General features: G+C 42.0%; 1 protein-coding gene across 6 annotated transcripts in view; it reads left to right on the forward strand.

The window, feature by feature from the left end:
• Usp28 (ubiquitin specific peptidase 28) overlaps positions 1-19,682 on the forward strand; it is a 101,705-nt gene extending 82,023 nt beyond the window's left edge. For 4 of the 6 annotated variants that reach the window (XM_045145566.1, XM_045145563.1, XM_045145562.1 and 1 more), the window contains 11 exons: positions 389-459; positions 1,403-1,631; positions 5,557-5,751; positions 6,800-6,939; positions 8,600-8,695; positions 9,789-9,967; positions 10,073-10,151; positions 11,332-11,411; positions 11,905-12,028; positions 13,832-14,027; positions 18,506-19,682. In XM_045145566.1, the coding sequence (XP_045001501.1) occupies positions 389-459; positions 1,403-1,631; positions 5,557-5,751; positions 6,800-6,939; positions 8,600-8,695; positions 9,789-9,967; positions 10,073-10,151; positions 11,332-11,411; positions 11,905-12,028; positions 13,832-14,027; positions 18,506-18,681 (1,565 nt within the window). In that variant the 3' untranslated portion in view covers positions 18,682-19,682. The remainder of the gene's footprint in view (positions 1-388; positions 460-1,402; positions 1,632-5,556; positions 5,752-6,799; positions 6,940-8,599; positions 8,696-9,788; positions 9,968-10,072; positions 10,152-11,331; positions 11,412-11,904; positions 12,029-13,831; positions 14,028-18,505) is intronic. The other 2 variants (XM_045145564.1, XM_045145565.1) reach the window with 1 other exon arrangement.
• The last annotated feature ends 1,781 nt before the right edge of the window (positions 19,683-21,463 follow it).

Below are 21,463 nucleotides of genomic sequence, written 5' to 3' on the forward strand. Positions count from 1 at the left end.
GATTCTTTTCCAAGTTTTTTATTTTTTCTTCAGAGAAATGTGTCTACTTTTTGTTCTGCCCTTTCAATTCCTATGGTTGGGCTGTATTATTTCACTTCCATGTGACCCATTAAAGACTCCTCCTAAACTGAGACAATTTTTTCTTTAAGAAACATTGGTGCCAATTATAAAAAAAAAAAAATTGCTTTTAGAAAACCTTCATGCAGTTATGTTGACCTGACAGCCTTGTAATCTAGGCTTTGCTACTTTCAGTACTGTACTTAGTGACTTGTGGTGGCAATTGAAATCATTAGAACCGCAGGTATAAATGAATAATACTATTTGCATGGTTGGGATGGCCTGTGGTCCCTGGAATGTGATAAATTTAACAAGTGTTCTTTCTTAACAGATTTAAAGAATTGTATTGCCAGCACCACCCAGACTATTGAGCAGATGTACTGTGATCCTCTCCTTCATCAGGTAGAGTAAAAATTCATGGGAAAGTAATCAAGGTCCAATGCTGATGGCAGATACCATAGAAAAAATGAGTTTTCTGTGAAACCAAATGGACATCTCCTTAAGACAGAATAAGCTTAACATATAACCATTTTGTTTCCTTATTTTAGGTAAAAGAAAGCAATGCATTTTTTACTTGCAGAAAAACCTAAAACATCCTTATTTTGATTCTGCCATGTGGCTTTTTTTTTTTTTTACATAGTGTAAAGGTTTGTCACACACAAAGAAAAATCTCTCCTAAAGTGGCAGTGGAAGGGTCACAGCAGGGAAATTGGCTCTGGGGTCACTTGCCCATCTCCAGGACACTGCGGTCCTTTCACATGCTTTTTTAACACACTGTTAAGCTTGCTTTTCTGATAACCTGAAACTCCACAAGGGAGCTAGTCAGGTCAGAAATCTTTATCATCCACACACAGTTTTGTTCAGCCCAACATCCTGAGTATGGCATTGCAGAGGCATTTACACAAAGGGACCATGACAGACTGGCTGCAGGAGGACAGACAGCTCTGCTCCCATCTGGGCAGTGAGTGTCATCTGGTGTGGAATCGCAATATACTATGTGAATCTTGAGTTCCATGTTGTCTATTCCATGTTACCTCAGCAATGTCCACCAGAGTGACAGCATGTGAAGGTACTGATAGGAATGTAGAGTTGAAAACACTTTCATAGAGGGCTAGTAGAACTGTCTTGTTCTAATAATTCTGAGACACAAGTGATATTCCAAGGCTGTGGTTTTGTTGGCTTGTCTTGAATTAACATGATGTTTGATATGAACCTTATATGACCATATGAGATAAATATATAATCAATTTTCTGTTATCTGATCATAGGAAACTTTTTGAATTTTAATAACCTAAAGTTTATCAGGTTTCTTTGCCTGATCAAGGACTTCCTTTCTGATTTGCAGGTGCCTTATCGCTTACATGCAGTTCTTGTCCATGAAGGACAAGCAAATGCAGGACACTACTGGGCTTACATCTATAACCAACCCAGACAAACCTGGCTCAAATACAATGATATCTCTGTTACTGAATCTTCCTGGGAAGAACTTGAAAGGGACTCGTATGGGGGTCTGAGAAATGTCAGTGCTTACTGCCTGATGTATATTAATGACAAGCTACCACAGTTCCATGCAGGTAAAAATACCTGAACAGAACCCAGAATTTGGGGGAAATCTATACTCCTGGGAGAGGGGAACAATCTCATACTTAAAGCTTTTATTTTTTATTTTATTTATTTATTTATTGGTTTTTTCAAGGTAGGGTCTCACTGTAGCTCAGGCTGACCTAGAATTCACTATGTAATCTCAGGGTGGCCTTGAACTCATGGCAATCTTCCTACCTCTGCCTCCCAAGAGTGCCACCACGCCCGACTTTCATACTTAAAACATTTAAACTGTCACTTTATTATTATGTAAAATGCACTTAAGGGGCTGGAGAGATTGCTTAGTGGTTAAAGCACTTAACTTGCAAAGCCAAAGGACCCAGGTTTGATTCCCCAGATCCTACATAAGCCAGATGCACAGGCGGTGCATGTGTCTGGAGTTTGTTTGCAGTAGCTGGAGGCCCTGGCACCCCCATTGTCTCACTCTCTCTCTCCCCCTTTATCTGCATCTTTCCCTTCCTCCCCCCTTCTCAAATAACTAAATAAAAAAAATGCATTTAAAATATAAATAGTATATAAAAAGGACTAAAGAGTTTGGGAGAGGACTGGAGAGATGGTTTAGTGGTTGAGGCATTTGCCTGCAAAGCCAAACCCACATAAGCCAGATGCACATCTGAATTTGGTTTGTAGGGGCTGGAGTCCCTGTCATGCCCATTCTCTCTCTCTTTCTCTCCTCCCTTTCCTCCCTCCTACCCTATCTCCCAAATAAATAAATAATAATATATTTTTTTAAAAAAAGAGTTTGGGAGAGCCAGGTATTATGGCATGTGCCTTTAATCCAAGTACTTGGGAGGCCAACATAGGAGGAGTGCTGTGCATTCAAGGCCAACATGAAACTACATAGTGGATACCAGGTAGCCTGGGCTGGAGTGAGAGAAAAAAAAACGAGAGATAATGTGTGTGTGTGTGTGTGTGTGTGTGTTGCATACTGGTTCGCATTATTGGTAGAAATCACCCAACCAAGAGCAGCTTATGGGGCAAAAAGGTTTATTTTGGCTTACAGTCTCGAGGGGAGGCTCCACGATGGCATGAGCAGAAGGTGGATATCACCCCCTGGCCAACATAAAAGATGGACAATAGCACCAGGAGAGTGTGCCAGACACTCTCAACTCCCACCCCCAACAATAGACTCCCTCCAGGAGGCATTAATTCCCAACTCTCCATCAGCTGGGAACCTAGCATTCAGAACACTAAGGTTGTAGGGAACACCTGACTCAAACCACCATATTCTGCCCCTGGCCCCCATAAACTGATAACTATATATGATATAAAATGCAATTCATTCATCTAACTTTAAAAGTCTCCATAGTTTTTATCTTTTCCAATAATGTTCATACATCCCCATCATCCAGGATCTTTTAACTAAGCCATAATATCAAAAAAAAAAAACATAATTGCGCAGAATAAACATTCACACTGCAGAAGATGGCATTGGGCATAGCAAAGAAACATTCAGTCAATACATGATTTAAAACAACAGGGGAAAACAACACTCTGTAGCTTCAAGTCAACAACTCTAGCCAGTAACAAATCTCCAAATTCTATAATTTTAACCAGCAATAAGTCTCTGGCATTCCAATTCTACCCCTCCAGCTAGGCTACTCACAGTGCTGGAAAACTTCCATCAGGGCCAGCAGCTCTCCTTGGCAGCCATCTTGTGGTCCCAGCATCTCTGCTGGGTCTCCACTGCAATCCACGGTTCATCCTCATGGCCCCATGGGGTCTGTCTGCAGGCAACCAGCAAACCTGCTTCACACTGCCCATAGCCATTTCCAAAACACAAGACCATGTTGCAAACTCGGTGACCCTCTCTTTCCTGCATTTCTTATACTCCACAATACCAGGTAGCGTGCCAATTTGTTAATCCAGGGGGGAATAAAGCAGACTTTGAAGAACAGGACATTTCTTGAGCACTCAGTCCCCTTCAAAAGAGGCCTGTTGCTCCAGTGCAGGTCAGAGATGTTATGGCAGTTTGGGAGGTGAGGCCTTGCTAAAGGAGGTGTGTTGTTGGAGGGGGGCTAGGGATGTTATGGCCAGTTCCCCCTTGCTGCTGCTATTCTCATGAAATTGGCCAGGAGGTAATGTCTGGCCACTGCTCTTGACATCCTTTCACCTGCCATCATGGAGCTTCCCGTCAAGACTGTAAGCCAAAAATAAATCCTTTCCTCTCATCAGCTGGTTTTGGGCGATTGCTGTGTCCTAGCAATGAGGAAGTAACTGCAACAACATTTAATAAGCCAGGCATTATCAAGCCCTAACCATTTTTTCACATTGGTTTCTGGTAACACTTTATTGTGTAAAGTTTCAGAGAAGTATAAGTGCCTTGATATTCTTATTTAACTACACTGAGATAGATGGACATTTTTATCTTTTTTGTTTGTTTGTTTGTTTTTGTTTTTTGAGGTAGGGTCTCATTCTAGCCCAGGCTGACCTGGAATTCACTATGGAGTCTCAGGGTGGCTTTGAACTCATGGCAGTCCTCCTACCTCTGCCTCTCGAGTGCTGGGACTAAAGGCATGCGCCACCACATCGGCATTTTTATCTTTTTTTAAAAAATATTTATTTATTTATTTATGAGAGAGAAAAAGAAAGGGCACCCCAGAGCATGTGCCACATTGTGCATCTGGCTTTACATAAGTACTAGGGAATCAAACCAGGCCATCAGGCATTGTAAGAAAGCATTTTTCCCCCTGGGAATGGTGGTACTTGCCTTTAATCCCAGCACTTGGGAGGTGGAGATAGAAGGATTATAGTGAGTTCAAGGTCAGCCTCTACTAGAGTGAGATCCTACCTCAAAAAAACAAAACAAAAAAAAAAATCATTTTTGATGGTGGTGACTGGGTAGGGTTTCATGGTAGAGTTTCATACTAGCCTGGGCTGACCTGAAGTTCACTATGTAGTCTCAGGCTGGCCTTGAATTTAGGGTGATCCTCCCACCTCTGCTTATTTACAACTTAAGAGGGAGAATGGGTATGCCAGGGCCTCCAGCCATTGCAGTCCAGATACATGCACTACCTTATGCATCTGGCTTACGTGAGTCCTGGGGAATTGAACCTGCGTCCTTTGGCTTTGCAGGCAAGCACTTTAACTGCTAAGCCTTTTTCTCTAGCCCTATGTTTCCTTTTTGAGACAGAGTATCACATAGCCTACCTTAGTCTCAAATTTGCTATGCAGCTAAGGAGGACCTTAACCTTCTAATCCTCCTGTCTTCACATGAGGGCTGGGATTATGGCTGTATGCTACCTCACCCAGCAAGGACAGTGTTTTATATTTTTAAGTTTTTATTGACAACCTTGGTACATACAGACATATGATCATAATCCTCTCCCACTCACCTCTTTTTTTCTCCTCTCAACTTTTCCCTCCCCCTCCACTGAATTCCTTCTTTGCAACTAGTCTCTACTCTGTCTCCATCATTTCTTCTCCTTCTGTTATACAGGTCTTATGTAGGTAGTGTCAGGCTCTATGAAGCCATGAATACCACAGCCACTTTGTATCTGGAAGGCAATATTGTCAGCACTTCTTCCCTTCCTTTGGTTCCTACATTCTTGCCGCCACCTCTTCTGCAGTAGTTCCTGAGGTTTGGAGGGTGTGATGTCTCAGTCCAGATAGGGCATTCTTACTGATACTCAGTGCAGTGATTAATTTGATAAAAAGATTTACCTTAAAATTTCTAAATTGATTTCTAAATTTTTAATAAATTCTGGATATATCCAGTGATTAACCATGACAAAATTATTACTCTGTCATTCATTCATTCATCCACCAGATATTTAATAAGTGCCTATCTTTGCCTTATATTTTCAATATTTCTGATGTATATGTACATGTGTTTATATGTATGTATTTTTAGTTAGGATCAAGAAAAAGATGAGAATCTTCACTGTTTCTTCTCAGAGGCAGCACATGACAAATCAGATCAAATGGCCGAAGAAGTGGAAGCCCTGTCAGTGGAGCTCAAGCATTACATTCAGGAAGATAACTGGCGGTTTGAGCAGGAGTTAGAGGAGTGGGAAGAAGAGCAGTCATGCAAAATCCCCCAGATGGAGTCCTCCCCCAGTTCAGCATCACAAGATTTCTCCACACCACAAGGTATCAGAGAAGGCAGTATGCCAGTGGTCTCTCATACTCATGCTGCACTCGCCGAGTCAGCCCCATATATCTGTATAGATTAGGTGATGCCAGTCCTCATAGCCTATGCCATCTATAGTTGCATGACTTGTTAAAATTAGTTATGACTTTAGAATGTTTCTGACAAACAAATAACCTAGGAACCTCTGGGTGTGATGACACATGCCTTTAATTCCAGCACCCAGGAAGGCAAAAGTAGAAGATGCACCAGGAGTTCAAGGTCAGCCAGGGCTATAGTGAGACTACCTCAAAAAAATTTAAACTGTAGCTGGGTGTGGTGGCCTTTAATCCCAGCACTCAGGAAGCAGAGGTACAAGGATCGCTGTGAGTTTGAAGCCACCCTAAGACTACATGGTAAATTCCAGGTCAGCCTGGGCTACAGTGAGAGCCTACCTCAAAAAAACTAACTAACAAAAATCTGGGAGCTGGGGAGATAGCTCAGCAGTTAAAGGCACTTGCTTGAGAAGCCTACTATCCCTGGTTTGATTGCCAGTACCCATGTAAACCTAGATGTACAAAATGGCACTTTTGTTTAGAGTTTGTATGCAGTAGCAGGAGGCCTTAATGTACCCATTCCTTCTCTCTCCCACTCTGCAAATAATTAAAAATATTTTAAAAAGAAATAATAACCTAGTAAAACTGCCATTACTTTGACCCTGTTTGTTTTGCTTTATTGCACAGTTATAGGAGTAACCATGACACAGTTAAATGTTAGGCTTATGGAAAACTGTTTTCCAACAGAGATCCTTCTAACATGGTGGAGTGTAGGAAATCCTCTTGGCATACGTAAACAGGTCAAAGTTGGGGAGCTGGATAAATTTTATAAATCCTTGGTGGTGGTTCTTAAAGTAGCTATTTCTTGAACAGTTTTTAGGAGCATTGGCATAGGCTTCTTAAGTATGTTTAAAAGACCATGTGTTAAATTGTGTATCTGTCCCACTTGCTTATTATCAGAATAATCTTGATATTCATCACCAGCTGCTCATGCTTGTGTGTGATTCATTGTCAGATCCTCCAGCAGCCTCTTCTCATGGAGTTCGTTGCTTGTCATCTGAGCATGCTGGGATTGCAAAGGAGCAGACCGCCCAGGCTATTGCAAACACGGCACATGCCTATGAGAAGAGTGGTGTGGAAGCGGCATTGAGTGAGGTAGGACTGAGCAAGAGGCTTGCCTTAAGAGGGCCTGGCTTTTTAGCAGCAATTTCCAGCTTTCCACATCTATTCTGAATCTCTCCTGAATTTAACAGCCCCTTTTTATTTCCCTGTTTTGCTCACTCTTCCTCTCCATTGTGCTGCCACAGCTTAAGGAAACTGAACCCGAGAAGCCTGGGCCCCAGGAGACAAAGCTTGCAGAGCAGTCAGAGCAGCCCCCAAAGCCTAATGACACAGAGTCTGCTGCCCAACCCAGTTCTGAGGTCTCAGAAGTGGACATTCCCAGTGTGGGAAGGATTCTGGTTAGGTCTGATGCAGATGGATATGATGAGGAGGTACAGAGATGAGTGCAGGAAATGGCTGTTTGTTGTCTCTTGTAATATATTCGTTGAAAAAAAAAAAATTTACCTGGACAGGTCTGTGTGATGTTGACCTTGGGCAGTTGTAGTTGTGTTCTTGCAAGCACTGCTTATGTGTGTGCATGTGCATGCTTGGCTGTCCACCCAGGCTTGTATTGAGAGTGGCTATTACTGAACCTAGATTTCCCTGAAAGGAAGGATTTAGCTTCATTTTGGGATTAGGGGTAAGAAAACTGCTTTGTTTTAGTGATTTTTTCCTCCAAATTGAAATTTTCCAGTTCAGTGGAGAAAACATGTGGATTAAAGTTAATTTTGCTTTCAATTCAGATGTTTAGCAGCTGTAGAAGCACCAGTTATTCTTGTCTGTCTCCTTTTCAGTTGCACTGCACATACCATCATGTATCCTATTTCAGAGTTCTGTTTTTTCCTGTGGGTGTTTTTTTTAAGTTTTTTACTTGTTTATTTGAGAGAGAGAATGGACACACCAGGGCCTCTAGCCACTCACTGCAAATGAACTCCAGACTCACATGTTACCTTGTACATCATCTAGTTTATGTGGGTCCTGGGGAATTGAATCTGAGTACTATGGCTTTGCAGGGAAGTGCCTTAACTGCTAAGCCATCTCTCCAGCCCAGGTTTTTTTGTTGTTGTTGTTTTGTTTTTCATCATTGAAAGTTTCCAGATTGTTTTTTGTTGTTTTTTTTTTACTTTCCTCTCATCTGAGGCAAGGCCTCCCTTCAGGACAGACTGACCTAAAACTCACTCTGTAGCCCCATGCTGTTCCCAAACCCATAGCCATCCTCCTACCTCAGCTCCCCTAGTGGAGTGCTAGGGCTAAAGGTGTGCACCAACACGCCTGGCTTTCCGGACTGTTTTAAATAAATATATACTCACCCTAGTAAAACTCTAAAATGTTTTTGTATTTAAGGTATACACTCAGAATTATGGAACTAAATGGGAATTCTGACCTTAGACACCTCCTTCTGAAAACCTGTAGTGCAACAACTCTTCAGGAATGCCTCACTGGAAGTACCGTTAGACATGCATCTTTTCTTGTCAGGCAGAGCTCTAGCATGTCATGTCCAGGGATGGCTTGTCTTGGGCAGATGCTAACAGTATCAAAGGAACAGGCTGTGGTGTGCCTAGAACAGGGCTGTGGATACGCTGTGAATTCATTCCTTGTGGCCAAGGAACATACTGCTTTGCTTCCCCTCAGTACTCCGCCTCTTGGCTTTCATCCACTCTTCTGCTGAACCTGTCTTCTCTCCTTTTCTTTGTTTTGTGCCCTCTTGTGGTAGGTGATGCTGAGCCCTGCCATGCAAGGGGTCATCCTGGCCATAGCTAAAGCCCGCCAGACCTTTGACCGAGATGGGTCTGAAGCCGGGCTGATAAAGGTACTTCTGTTTTCCAGTTCTAATCTTCATAACCCAGCTATCACGACATTGGAGCACTATTTCGATAAAATGGTGGGAAATGCTATTAAAAATGACATGTATTGAAGCAGACCAAACTGTCTTTCTGCCCCACTTATGAGCAGACTGTCCCACACACTTGATGACTCTTTTCCTAATAGTACCAGCCTTGGCTAGCAGGGCTGCTGTACCTTGCATTCGCCTACAAAAGCTTCTGATGTGATTATCAGGAAGTGCCCAGCCATAAAGTTGTGAGAGCCTATGCTTTTATAATTTGGGAAACTCTGAATAAAAAAGTAAACCATACTTTTTAAGGTAATTGGGATTAGGTTTAAGATACTTGAAAGTCAGGTGTGGTGGTACACGCCTTTAGTCCCAGCACTCAGGAAGTTAAGGTAGGAGCATTACCTTGAGATTGAGGCCAGCCTGGGCTAGAGTAAAACTTGGCTTCAAAGAAAATTGAACAAAATTACAGCTTTTTGACTTGTTTTTTTGTTTGTTTGTTTTTTTATTGTTTTTCTAACCCAGGCCGACCTGGAATTCACTGTGTAGTTTCAGGGTGACCTCAAACTCACGGAGATCCTCCTACCTCTGCCTCCTGGCCCCATTTTCATGACTTTTAAAAAATCAGCTCTTTGGACTCGAGGACATAACTTCACAGTTTAAATATTTGTTTCCAAGAACTTAATGAGAGTCAGGCATGGTGGCCCTGTCCCAGAAAACAAAACAAAATTGTGATGAGAAAACTGGGTTTTTATGCTAATAACTCATATCCCATAATTGTTTTTGTTTTTGATATTTCTTGATAAGAATTCCACCAAGCCAGGCGTGGTGGCACATGCTTTTAATCCTAGCACTCGGGAGGCAGAGCTAGGATTGCTGAGAGTTTGAGGCCAGCCAGAGAATACATAGTGCATTCTACATCAGCCCAGGCTAGATTGAGACCCTACCTCAAAAAAAAGAAAAAAAAATTCTTTAACCCATCTTGGCATTATGAGACCCTTTAGCCTTTCTATTTATGTGTAGAAGTCCATGATGCACTCTTTCCTAACCATCAGAGGTCTGTCTCTAATAGGCATTCCATGAAGAATACTCCAGGCTCTATCAGCTTGCCAAAGAGACTCCCACCGCTCACAGTGACCCTCGGCTTCAGCATGTCCTTGTCTACTTTTTCCAAAATGAAGCACCCAAGAGAGTAGTAGAACGGACCCTTCTGGAACAGTTTGCAGATAAAAATCTTAGCTATGATGAAAGGTGAGAAGAGGGGTTTTTCTCCATCAGGGTGGACTAGACTAATTCCTCTAAGGGGGAGCATTGCCCTGCCCTCACCCATTGCTTTCTAAACTCCATCCCACACAGATCAATCAGTATTATGAAGGTGGCTCAGGCTAAACTGAAGGAAATTGGTCCAGATGACATGAATATGGAAGAGTACAAGGTAAAGTACTTTCCCTTCTGCTTAACTTATTAACAAAACATTAGTTTGGGGGCCAAGTGGTACCTAAGGCAAAATGATCAATTTTGTATTATCAGACTAACTTGTTCCCTGCAACAATTAAATTTGGTATGTTGGGAGACAAATAGGTAAAGAGTAGTTCTTTACTTTCCCTTAGAATAGCAGGTGTCTTTACTTGCTTCTGTTACAGTAAATCTGTGTATTTCATTGCTCTTGGAGACCTTCTTGAGCTTCGTCATAGGCAGTCATGCTTTTAAAGAAAAACTACAATTATTTATTTTATGTATTTGCATGGAGATAGGGAAGGCAAGGGAGGTGATGGGCATGCTAGGGCCTCTTGCCATTGCAAATAAACTCCAGGTGCATGCACCATTTTGTGAATCTGGCTTTATATGGGTACTGGGAGTTGGACCCAGGTTGTCAGGCTTTGAAAGCAAGTGCCTTTAAAAAAAATGCTTTCTATGCATTGAAATCCATGTAGTACAAATTTTATTTTTATTTGTTTTTTTGAGGTAGGGTCTCATTCTAGCCCAGGCTGACCTGGAATTCACTATGTAGTCTCAGGGTTGCCTTGAACTCACAGCAATCCTCCTACCTCTGCCTCCCAAGTCCTAGGATTAAAGGTATGCGCCCCCACATTCACTACAAATTAAAAAAAAAAAAAAGACAAAAGTCTACTGTGCTGCATGTAGAGGTGCGTGTTGTACTACAGAGTTGCGTTTACACTGCTGAGCTCCTTCCCATGCCTGCATGGTGGTGTTGGCACTCACGGTGTCATTCATTTGAGCTAAAGCTGAATGGATTTGACATGGGCACTGGAATTGTGGAAAATAACTTTTAACACGTGAAATATTTCTGTTCCTCTATGGAAGGACTGAAACACTGACAATTGAAGTCTCATTGACAGTTTTTATTCTGAATTCTGATCTTCCTGCGTCCAACTCCCAAGTGGTGGGATTACAAGTGTGCCACACCACGTCTTGATTTAAATAAGTTATTTGTTTGTTTTTTCTATCTTTTGTTTGAAAGTTTATGTTTGTTGTTTTCCTACTTGGCCAGATATGCTCAGTGAATGTTGGTACTGAATTTAAAACTCTCAGTAGTGGGGGTACAGCACTGATTTTTTGAGATCAAGTCACTAATGGCAGTCCTTGCTTTCCAGAGGTGGCATGAAGATTATAGCTTGTTCCGAAAGGTGTCTGTGTATCTCCTAACAGGCCTGGAACTATATCAAAAAGGAAAGTATGTTGGCCTTTTGTTTCACAAGATTATTAGCCAAAGCACTAGTATTTACTGAGGCCCATACAGGGATCAAGAATTAGGCATATGTCCACTCCTTGGCCACACACACTAATGTGCTCTGAGTGCCACAGTTCTTTCTTTTTTCATACAAAAATAGGTGTTTTAATGAAAAGATGATGCCAAGCTGGACTTCCTTAGCAACAAATAAAGATGAACACAGAAAATGAATTTTTGAGATTATGTGGGCCCCAGTGGATATCTAGTTGCTTTGTTTTAGAGACAGAAGAAACCTGAGGGCCAAGAAAAATTCCTAATTTGTCTTGGGTTTCTTGGCCTGTCTCTAGAAGAGTCCAGACTGGCTGTGGTCTTTGGCTCTCTGGCTCTTTTCTGTATACTATATTACAGCCAAGTAGCCACTTGTATTACAGAGAGGTCTAAATCCTAGATTTTAGCAAAAGAGAACTCAACTATGGTTTGTCTCCCATTTTCTAAGGTATCAAGAAGCACTGTCCTACCTGGTGTATGCCTATCAGAGCAATGCTGCACTGCTGATGAAGGGGCCCCGCAGGGGCGTGAAGGAGTCTGTGATTGGTTTATACCGCAGAAAATGCCTTCTGGTTTGTAAAACATTAATCTCCCTCTCCCTCTCTTCTCCCTTCCTTTCTGTCTTTCTCCATGTTATTCTTCAACTTCTGATTAGAGTTGAGTCATCCATGCCTCTATGCCTTTCCCATATACCTGCATTATAGCGTTAAGCATTATATCCCCATTCTAGATAGTGAACTCATTGAGCAGTGAGCCTCTTTGTATGCAGCTGTTTCCTGTCAGCCTGGCATGTATGTAGAATGTAGTGAAGGTGTGTGGAAGGAAGGTAATATTTTCCTACTAAGCAAATGTGCAAAAGTTTTAGGGACTTGTAAGATTCCATGTTTGTTTTTTGTGCATATTTGTGTGTGCGCTCACGTGTGTGTGTGTGTGTGTGTGTGTGTGTGTGTGTGTGTGTGTGTGTTAGGTGATATGTACATGTGTGTGTGGAGATGCAGGTGCCCCATATGCATGAGTGTAAAGGCCAGAGGAAAATGTTGGGTATCCTTCTTGTATTGCTCATCTGCATATATTCTTTAGATGAGGGTCTGTCCCTCAATCTGGAGCTATTGTTCATCAGCAAGCCCTAGTGATTTTTCTGGCTTCTGCCCATGCAGACTGGGATTACAGATGTGTGGCCCTGTCCAGCTTTGGGGTTTTTTGTTTGTTTGTTTTTGCAGGAGGGTTTTGTTCTAGCCCAGGCTGACCTGGAATTCACTATTTAGTTTCAGGGTGGCCTTGAACTCCTAGCAGTACTCTTACCTCTGCCTCCCAAGTGCTGAGATCAAAGGTGTGTGCCACCACACTGGTCGCTGTCCAACTTTTTATTTGGGTTCTGGGGAGTTGGACATGAGAGACCTTCATGCTTAAGCAGCAGTGCTCTTAATCACTGAGCAATCCCTCCAGCCCATAAGATTTCAGTTTTACAAAAAGGTTATGAATGTCTTGCTGGTCTATTAACATCATTGCCATGTACTGGCGAAGATGAAATCTATCCTGCTTTAATATGCATTTTGCAGCTACTGGGAAAGGCAGGTGTGATGCCCTCTGCAGGCCCAAGAGTATATATATATGGTGCTAGTCCTTCTTGGAACTGTAACGAGGTAACTTGTCTATACATGATACATGTGTTTATTTCCCTAGAAGTAAACATGTTTGCCCTTCATGAATGAAGTCAGGCTACTGTTTCCATGACAGCCATGGTCTTGCTTCTATCAAATAGAAGATAATGAAGACACTATATGAGTTTACCTCAGCAGCTCCATATTCTGATTTATGTTTTGATTTCTGCATTAGTTATAGATGTGGCAGGATTATTTGGAAGCTGAAAAAAACAAAGAGCCATGTTTTTGAAGTTCGTCACCCAATACAGATTGACCTACTGAATGTCCTAGTCACCTTCTTTATTAGAGATCACTTAGTCTTTCTGTTGCTGGCTTCTCAGCCCCACTGTATACCAGAACCACACAGGAAGCTTCCAGAAGGTGGTGGTGGTCAGGCCCCTCCCTGCCCACACAGTTGAACAAACTGAGAAGTGGCCTGGGGATCAGTGTCTTTTCCACGTGTGATCCTGAGGCTCAGTGAAGATTGAAAACGGTGAATGGGTCTTTTCCTTTGCAGTAGAAGCAGATATTGAGCATGACCTTGACTTGTAAGTTTAGGCGAATGGGAAAACCTCCCACATAATTAAATTGTCACATCTGAGGTGGGAACCATGTGTTGATGGTTTCCACTTATTTGATTCCAGTGAACAGTAAAGTGTGTATAGATTCTCAGGAAACAGGTTTTTACCTTTTTCAGACTCATTATCCCCTTATTCTGCCTTTTATCTGTAGGAGCTGAATGCCAAAGCAGCTTCTCTCTTTGAAACAAATGATGACCACTCAGTAACAGAGGGCATTAATGTGATGAATGAGCTGATCATTCCCTGCATTCACCTGATCATTAATAATGACATCTCCAAGGATGATCTGGATGCTATTGAGGTCATGAGAAACCACTGGTGCTCTTACCTTGGGCAAGATATTGCAGGTATACTGTTAAGTCTGTTTGGATCATCTGGTTTTTAATTGATTTTCAGTTCTGAGGACTGTACCCAGGGCCTTGTGCATGCTAAGCAAGGACTCTCCTGCTGAGCTACATCCCGAGCCCTATCAAATCCTCTTTGCAAATAGTCACTGCTCCTAGGAATATTAATCTTCCATTAGTATCTCTTATTCACCAACATCTAAACCCTTTTATAATGTAAAAATCAGAATCTATTCAGAATGTATAAGTATTACTTGATGTTACCTTAACTAAATTTTCCTGTGGTTAGAAGTTGTAAAACATAAGGACATTATTTACTGACGAGTTCAAGACTAACAAATTAGTATATGGAATAGCCTTACTTTTAAGTATCTTAAGGACAGAGCTAAACCTACTTATTTGTAGGTGAGTTCACTAGACTTAAAAGGCTGTTGTACATTTGGATATGAATCCTCTTGGTTGTTTGTTGTTTTTGTTTGTTTTATTTTTTGATTTTTTGAAGTAGGTCTTCCTCTAGCCCAGGCTGACCTGGAATTTACTATGTAGTCTCAGGGTGGCCTTGCACTCATGGTGATCCTCCTACCTCTGCCTCCGAGTGCTGGGATTAAAGGCATGAGTGACTATGCCCTGCTTATGAATCCTCTTTCTTAATTTTTTACTCATGTAAATATGTTGTCAGCTGGGCATGGTGGCACACACCTTTAATCCCAGCACTCAGGAGGCAGAGGTAGGAAGATCACTGTGAGTTCAAAGCCACCCTGAGACTACATAGTGAATTCCTGGTCAGCCTGGACTAGAGTGAGACCCTACCAAAAAAAAACAGCTATTGCAATGACTTAAGTTTATAGATTTCCAGCATAATATTCTATAACAGGACTGGAGAGATAGCTTAGCAGTTAAGATGCTTGCCTGAAAAGCCTAAGGACCCAGATTCAATTCCCTAGGACCCACATAAGCCAGATGTATAAGGTGGCACATACATATGGAGTTCATTTGCAGTGGCTGGAGTCTTGGCATGTCCATTCTCTCTACCTGCCTTTCTCTCTCTCAAATAAATAAATAAAATATTTTTTAAAAAAATTCTAACCAGGCGTGGTAGCACATGCCTTTTATCTCAGCACTCAGGAGGCAGAGGTAGGAGGATCGCCATGAGTTCAAGGCCACCCTGAGAATACATAGTGAATTCCAGGTCAGCCTGGGCTAGAGTGAAACCCTACCTGGAAAAACTTAAAACAACAAAAAAAAATTCTTTAATAATCAGTTGTTACGTGTTTCCTTGCAATGTCTTCAATACTTTGTTTTTAATGAGCGAGAGAATTAGAGCGCCAGGGCCACCAGCCACTGCACTCCAACTCCCACCGTGTACACACGTGCATCTGGTTTACACGGGATCTGGAGAACTGAACATGGGTCCTTAGGCTTCGCAGGCAGGTGCATTAACCACTATACCATCTCTCCAGCCCTGTCTTCAGTGTTTATTAGACCATGTGTGATAAACACTGTTACTTAATGCTCTGTGGATTGTTGTATTTTAAGCATTTGAAGAAAGACAGCACCATTATATGTCTGGTAGGTTTACTCAGGTGTTAGAAGAATGATTGATGAGAAGACTAGCCAATGGTAACTTGAATGTAGGGTCAACTCTACCAATATCAGATAGTTTAGAGCATTGGCCTAAAGCTTTGATATTTGGTAGATAGGTCTTTGTTCTTGTTTGGCCAAAGCAGGGCTTCTTAAAGTTTTTCCAATTTAGACTCCTTTTTGCCAATAGTTTAAAAAAAAAAAAAAAAAAAGGGGCTGGAGAGATGGCTTAGCAGTTAAGGAACTTGCCTGCGAAGCCTAAAGGCTCATGTTCACGCTTCAGATCCCACATAAGCCCAGATGCACAAGGTAGTGTATGCATCTGGAGTTTGATTGCAACAGCTGGAGGCCCTGATGTGCCAACTCTCTCTCTCCCTCTTCTTCTCTCTCTCCCTCCCCCCTTCCTCTCTCTCTCTCTCTCTCTTCCCCCCCCCTCTCGCTCTTGCTCTTGCTCCCACTCTCTCGTATTTAAAAAAAGGGGGGAGCTGGAAAGATGGCTTAGTGGTTAAGCTCTTGCCTGTGAAGCCAAAGGACCCTGGTTCGAGGCTCGATTCCCCAGGACCCATGTTAGCCAGATGCACAAGGGAGCACACGCGTCTGGAGTTTGTTTGCAGTGGCCAGAGGCCCTGGCGCGCTCATTCTCTCTCTCTCCCTCTCTGCCTCTTTCTCGTTCTGTCTGTTGCTCTCAAATAAATAAATAAACAAACAAACAAAATTTAAAAAAGGAAAAAGGCCAGTCTGTTGGGCTTGCCTCAAAAAAATTGTTTGTAAACAGAGAGAGTATGTGTATATGAGTGCACCAAGGCCTCTTACTGCTGCAGATGAACTCCAGACACATGCACCACTTTGTACATCTGGCTTCCTGTGGGTGCTAGGACTCTAACCCAGGCCATCAAGCTTTGCAAGCAAGCACCTTTACCTGCTGAGCCATCTCCTCAGCCTCCTTGCCAAGAAAATTTTACACACTTTCAAGTACATAAGTAGATAAAATCAACTCTTTTTTTTTTAATTAAAAATTTTTCTTAACATTTTCCATGATTATAAAATATATCCCATGGTAATTCCCTCCCTCCCCACCCCCACACTTTCCCATTTGAAATTCCATTCTCCATCATATTACCTCCCCATTGCAATCATTGTAATTACATATATACAATATCAACCTATTAAGTATGCTCCTCCCTTCCTTTCTCTACCCTTTATGTCTCCTTTTTACCTTACTGGCCTATGCTACTAAGTATTTTCATTCTCACGCAGAAGCCCAGTCATCTGTAGCTAGGATCCACATGTGAGAGAGAACATGTGGCACTTGGCTTTCTGGGCCTCGGTTACCTCACTTAGTATAATCCTTTCCAGTTCCATCCATTTTTCTGCAAATTTCATAACTTCATTTTTCTTTACCGCTGAGTAGAACTCCATTGTATAAAAAAATCAACTCTTAATTGATAATAAATTGTAAAGGAACTGATTTTAAGACCACCTTTGGTGTACATACAATGGTACCTAACAATTTTTTTTAATTTGAAAGCAAAGAGAGAATGGGCACACCAGGGCATCCAGCCACTACAAACTCTAGATGCATGTGCCACTTTGTGCATCTGGTTTTACATGGGCACTAGGGAATTTAACCTGGGAAAGTAGGTTATGCAGGCAAGTGTCCTAACTGTTGAGCCATCTCTCCAGCCCCAACCTAACACAATTTAAAGATATACTAATTTAATACTTACATGCTGAGGAATGATTATTCAGTCTCTGTTTTATTATTTTTTTAGAAGTGCGATCTGATTGTAATCCATACTACCTGGAACTCACTCTGTAACCCCAGGCCTCCTACCTCAGCCTCCCAAGTGCTGGGATTAAATGTGTATATCTAGGGGAAAAAAAGTTCAGTCTTTTTTAGGTTCTCACTCTAGCCCAGACTGACCTGGAATTCGTTATGGAGTCTCAGGGTGGCCTTGAACTCACGGCGATCCACCTACCTCTGCCTCCCATGTGCTGGGATTAAAGGCGTGTGCCACAACGCCCAGCTTCAGTCTTTATTTTTTATTAAATCTTGTTTCTAAAGAACAGAAAACAATGCCAGGCATGGTGGCACACGCCTTAAATCCCAGCACTCGGGAGGCAGAGGTAGGAGGCTGTCCCTGAATTTGAGGCCACCCTGAGACTACATAGTGAACTTCAGGTCAACCTGAGTTAGAGTGAGACCCTACCTCAGAAAACCAAAAAAAAAAAAAATTTTTAAACATCAGAAAATTTTGTATAGTATAAACACTGTACTTATGGGCTGGAGAGATGGCTCAGCAGTTAAGGCACTTGCTGCAAAGCCTAAGGACCCAGGTTTGATTTCCCAGTACCCATATAGTAAGCCAGATGCACAAAGTGGTGCATGCATCAAGTTTGTTTATAGTGGCTAGAGGCCCTGGCCTGCCCATTCTCTCTCCTCCCCTCTCTGCCTCTTTTTCTCTCTCTTAATAAATAAAATAAATAAAAACACTGTAGTTAATAGCACACTACAACCTTGAATTTGAACTGTGATGGCATTGTTGGGGGTGACATGATGCAATGCAGAGTGTGCCCATTATGTGTTCAGAAGTAAGGCTTCAGTGAAGTTGTGTGATGCTATGTGAATGAGCACTGGCTTAAGGGCCTTGGGTTCGTTATGTATTTGACTTTGAATTAAATTTTGGTTGTGTGTGCAGAAACCTTTTATTACTGACAGACTTTTCATGACCCTTCCCATATAGTTACATAACACCATATGGGCACTGACTGTGAGTCAGAACGGGTCCTAAAAGAATCCTCATCTTTGGTGGCTACTTGCTGGCCTTCCCGTACAGTTGCAGCTTTTTAGGTTTTACTCAGTGTTTATGTGTCTGTAACAGTCCTTTTTCCCCCTACAGAAAATCTTCAGCTGTGCTTAGGGGAGTTTCTACCCAGGCTTCTCGATCCGTCTGCAGAAATCATCGTCTTGAAGGAGCCTCCAACTATTAGACCCAATTCTCCCTATGACCTTTGCAGCCGGTTTGCAGCTGTCATGGAGTCAATTCAAGGAGTTTCCACTGTAACAGTGAAATAAGCCCTCAGTGCTACAGTTCCATCGTGGTCTCTGCTCACCTGCCTGTTGTTACAGTATCCATCTGGGGAAAGGGACCAGGTGGATGAGTAAGGTTCACATGCTGTGTGTTTAAATAAAGGTTATTGATAAAATTGCACTTTTTAGGTAAAAAGTCATGAAACCTGTTTCACTAGAGAAGGCAGGAGGAGCCAGTTTATTAAGGTTTTTGAATTATGCCAGAAGACCTAAAATGCCTTTAAATTTCCCATAATACTTGGGCTTTTCTAAGCCTCTTACCACTTTTTAAATTATCCCTCAGGCACAGATACTTCTGACAGCAGAATAGAAGTGACTCATCAGAATCTGAAGCAGAGGAACAGCTACTAGTTATTTTATCAAGCCCAGGTGACATTTAAGGATTCTTAACTCCCAGAGACTGGTAATAGAACCCTTGCCTTGCTTTTGACAGGTGAGAAAATGAGGTGCTGATGAACCTCTGCCTTGTCCATGTGAGTAGAACATAAGGCTGGCAGCAGGGTACCACAAGGTCAAGGGATAGCTGCCGCCCCCTGTGTTCTTTTATATTTTAAATCAACCAGAAAACCTCACACTCAGTCCTGAGTGAAAGAAAGGAAAACATTAAGGACTTCTGACCGAGTAGTGTAGTGAAGTCAGACTAAAGTTGTGTTTTAGTGGTTGTTTATCATTTTGAAAAAATTTCCAGTACCTGAAAATTGTCAAAAAAAAAAAAAAAAGTGTCTAAAACTACTACTCTGGCCCAATAGAACATTGTGATTCCCCTCTCCTTTTTTGCTTTTAGAAAATAAGGGGTGTGGGTTTGTAAAAAGAACAGAATATATATATGTATATGTAGAGAGAATCATTTTTAAAGTACTCCTAATTGGAAACTAATGTTTTAACCTATCTTTAAAGATTAATGGAGAAATCATGGGAGAGAAGAACACTTGATACAACTATGCAGATTTTATAAATGTGCAATAAAAGTATTTGTTTTGCCTTTGTGTGCAGTGTGACCTTTTTAAAACTGAAGCTTTCCTTTTGGGGGGAAATAGGAAGATGTAAGCATCTATCTTATTTCAGCTTTCTTTTATTTTAATATATTTTCAAGCAGAGAGAGAATGGGTGTGTCAGGGCTTAGGGGTGCTGAGAATGAACTCCAGACACACGCGCCACTTTTGAGTATCTGGCTTTACATGAGAGCTAGTGCTAGGGAATCTAAACAGGGCCAGCAGGCTTTGCAAGCAAGTTTCTTCAACTGCTGAGCTTTCTCCCCAGCTCCAATAGCTAGTGCTTTTTTATTACTTCTCAACATCTCTGTTAGTCTTGTAAAGTTTTCTCTCTCCACATTATTTTCTTGTCAGCTGTCGGGAACCTACTCTCTCTTACCTACAAAAGAAACTGGTATGCAGTGTGCTGAGCTGAGCAATCTACATATTTAGATCCAATCTGACCACCAGGGGGAGCAATGAAACCTAATTTCTGTCCCATTCCTCCTGCCCCATAGGTAGGTGCCTTAGATACAGCCTCTTTTCTTTCAGGGCTCCAAAAACTAAGGTCTCAGACTGTTGTGTTGTTTGGTTTTTGTTTAAATATTTTTTATTTATTTGAGAGAGAGTTTGGGTACACCAGGACGTCCTGCTGCTGCAAATAAACTCATGAGGTACATGTGCCACTTTGTGCATGTGGTTTTGTGTGGGTACTGGGGAATTGAACCCAGGCAATCACTCTTTGCAAGCAAGCACTTTAATCCTTACAAAGTTAACCCCTGAGCCATCTTTCCAGCCCTATCGTTTTTTTGTTGGTTTTGGTTTTTGAGGTAGTGTCTCACTCTAGCCCAGGCTGACCTGGACTTCACTCTGTAATCTCAGGATGGCATTACAGAATTTTATTGACACAGTAAATTAAATAAAAACAAAGGGGCCAAACATGGCAGAGGTAGGAAGATCGCCATGAGTTTAAGGCCATCCTGAGACTACAGAGTGAAGTTCAGGTCAGCCTGGGCTAGAGTGTGACGCTACATCAGAAAACCAAAAAAGAGCCAGGCATGGTGGTGCACATCTTTAATCCCAGCACTCAGGAGGCAGAGGTAGGAGGATCACCATGAGTTCGAGGCCACCCTGAGACTACATTGTGAAATCCAGGTCAGCCTGAGCTAGAGTGAGACCTTACCTCAAAAAACTGAAAGGTATATATAATAGAATAAAGAATTCAGTATGTTATTTTATAACATAGTCTTTAAAATTAAAATATTTTAAATCTCTTTTTTTAATTTTTTTGTTATTTTTATTTATTTATTTGAGAGTGACAGACAAAGAGGCAGAGAGAGAGAGAATGGGTGCTCCAGGGCCTCCAGCCACTGCAGATAAATTCCAGATGCATGCGCCCCTTGTGCATCTGGCTAAAGTGGGTCCTAGGGAGTCGAGCCTTGAACCGGGGTCCTTAGGCTTCACAGGCAAGCACTTAACCGCTAAGCCATCTCTCCAGCCCATTTTAAATCTCTTAATTGCCATGAAAGGCCAGAAAATTCCAGGACCAATACTGAAGTGTATAGTCACGAAAGAACTTCAGGACTACTTCACAACTTGCCAGGTGCCCTCCCAGCAGATGCTTCAGTCCTTTGTGATGGCCGACAGCACCTCTGAAGATTTTGGGTGCCCTGGAATAAGCCGGCTGGTTTGGGTTTTTTTTTTCCTCTCCATCTTTTATTGAAATACCTTTTCTTTCTTATGTTTCTTAGCTAGCTGAGCATTCCACTGCACCCCTGCTGATGTCCTCTATATCA

Source organism: Jaculus jaculus, chromosome 3 (assembly GCF_020740685.1).
Source record: "Jaculus jaculus isolate mJacJac1 chromosome 3, mJacJac1.mat.Y.cur, whole genome shotgun sequence".
In the NCBI taxonomy this organism is placed as follows: domain Eukaryota; kingdom Metazoa; phylum Chordata; class Mammalia; order Rodentia; family Dipodidae; genus Jaculus; species Jaculus jaculus.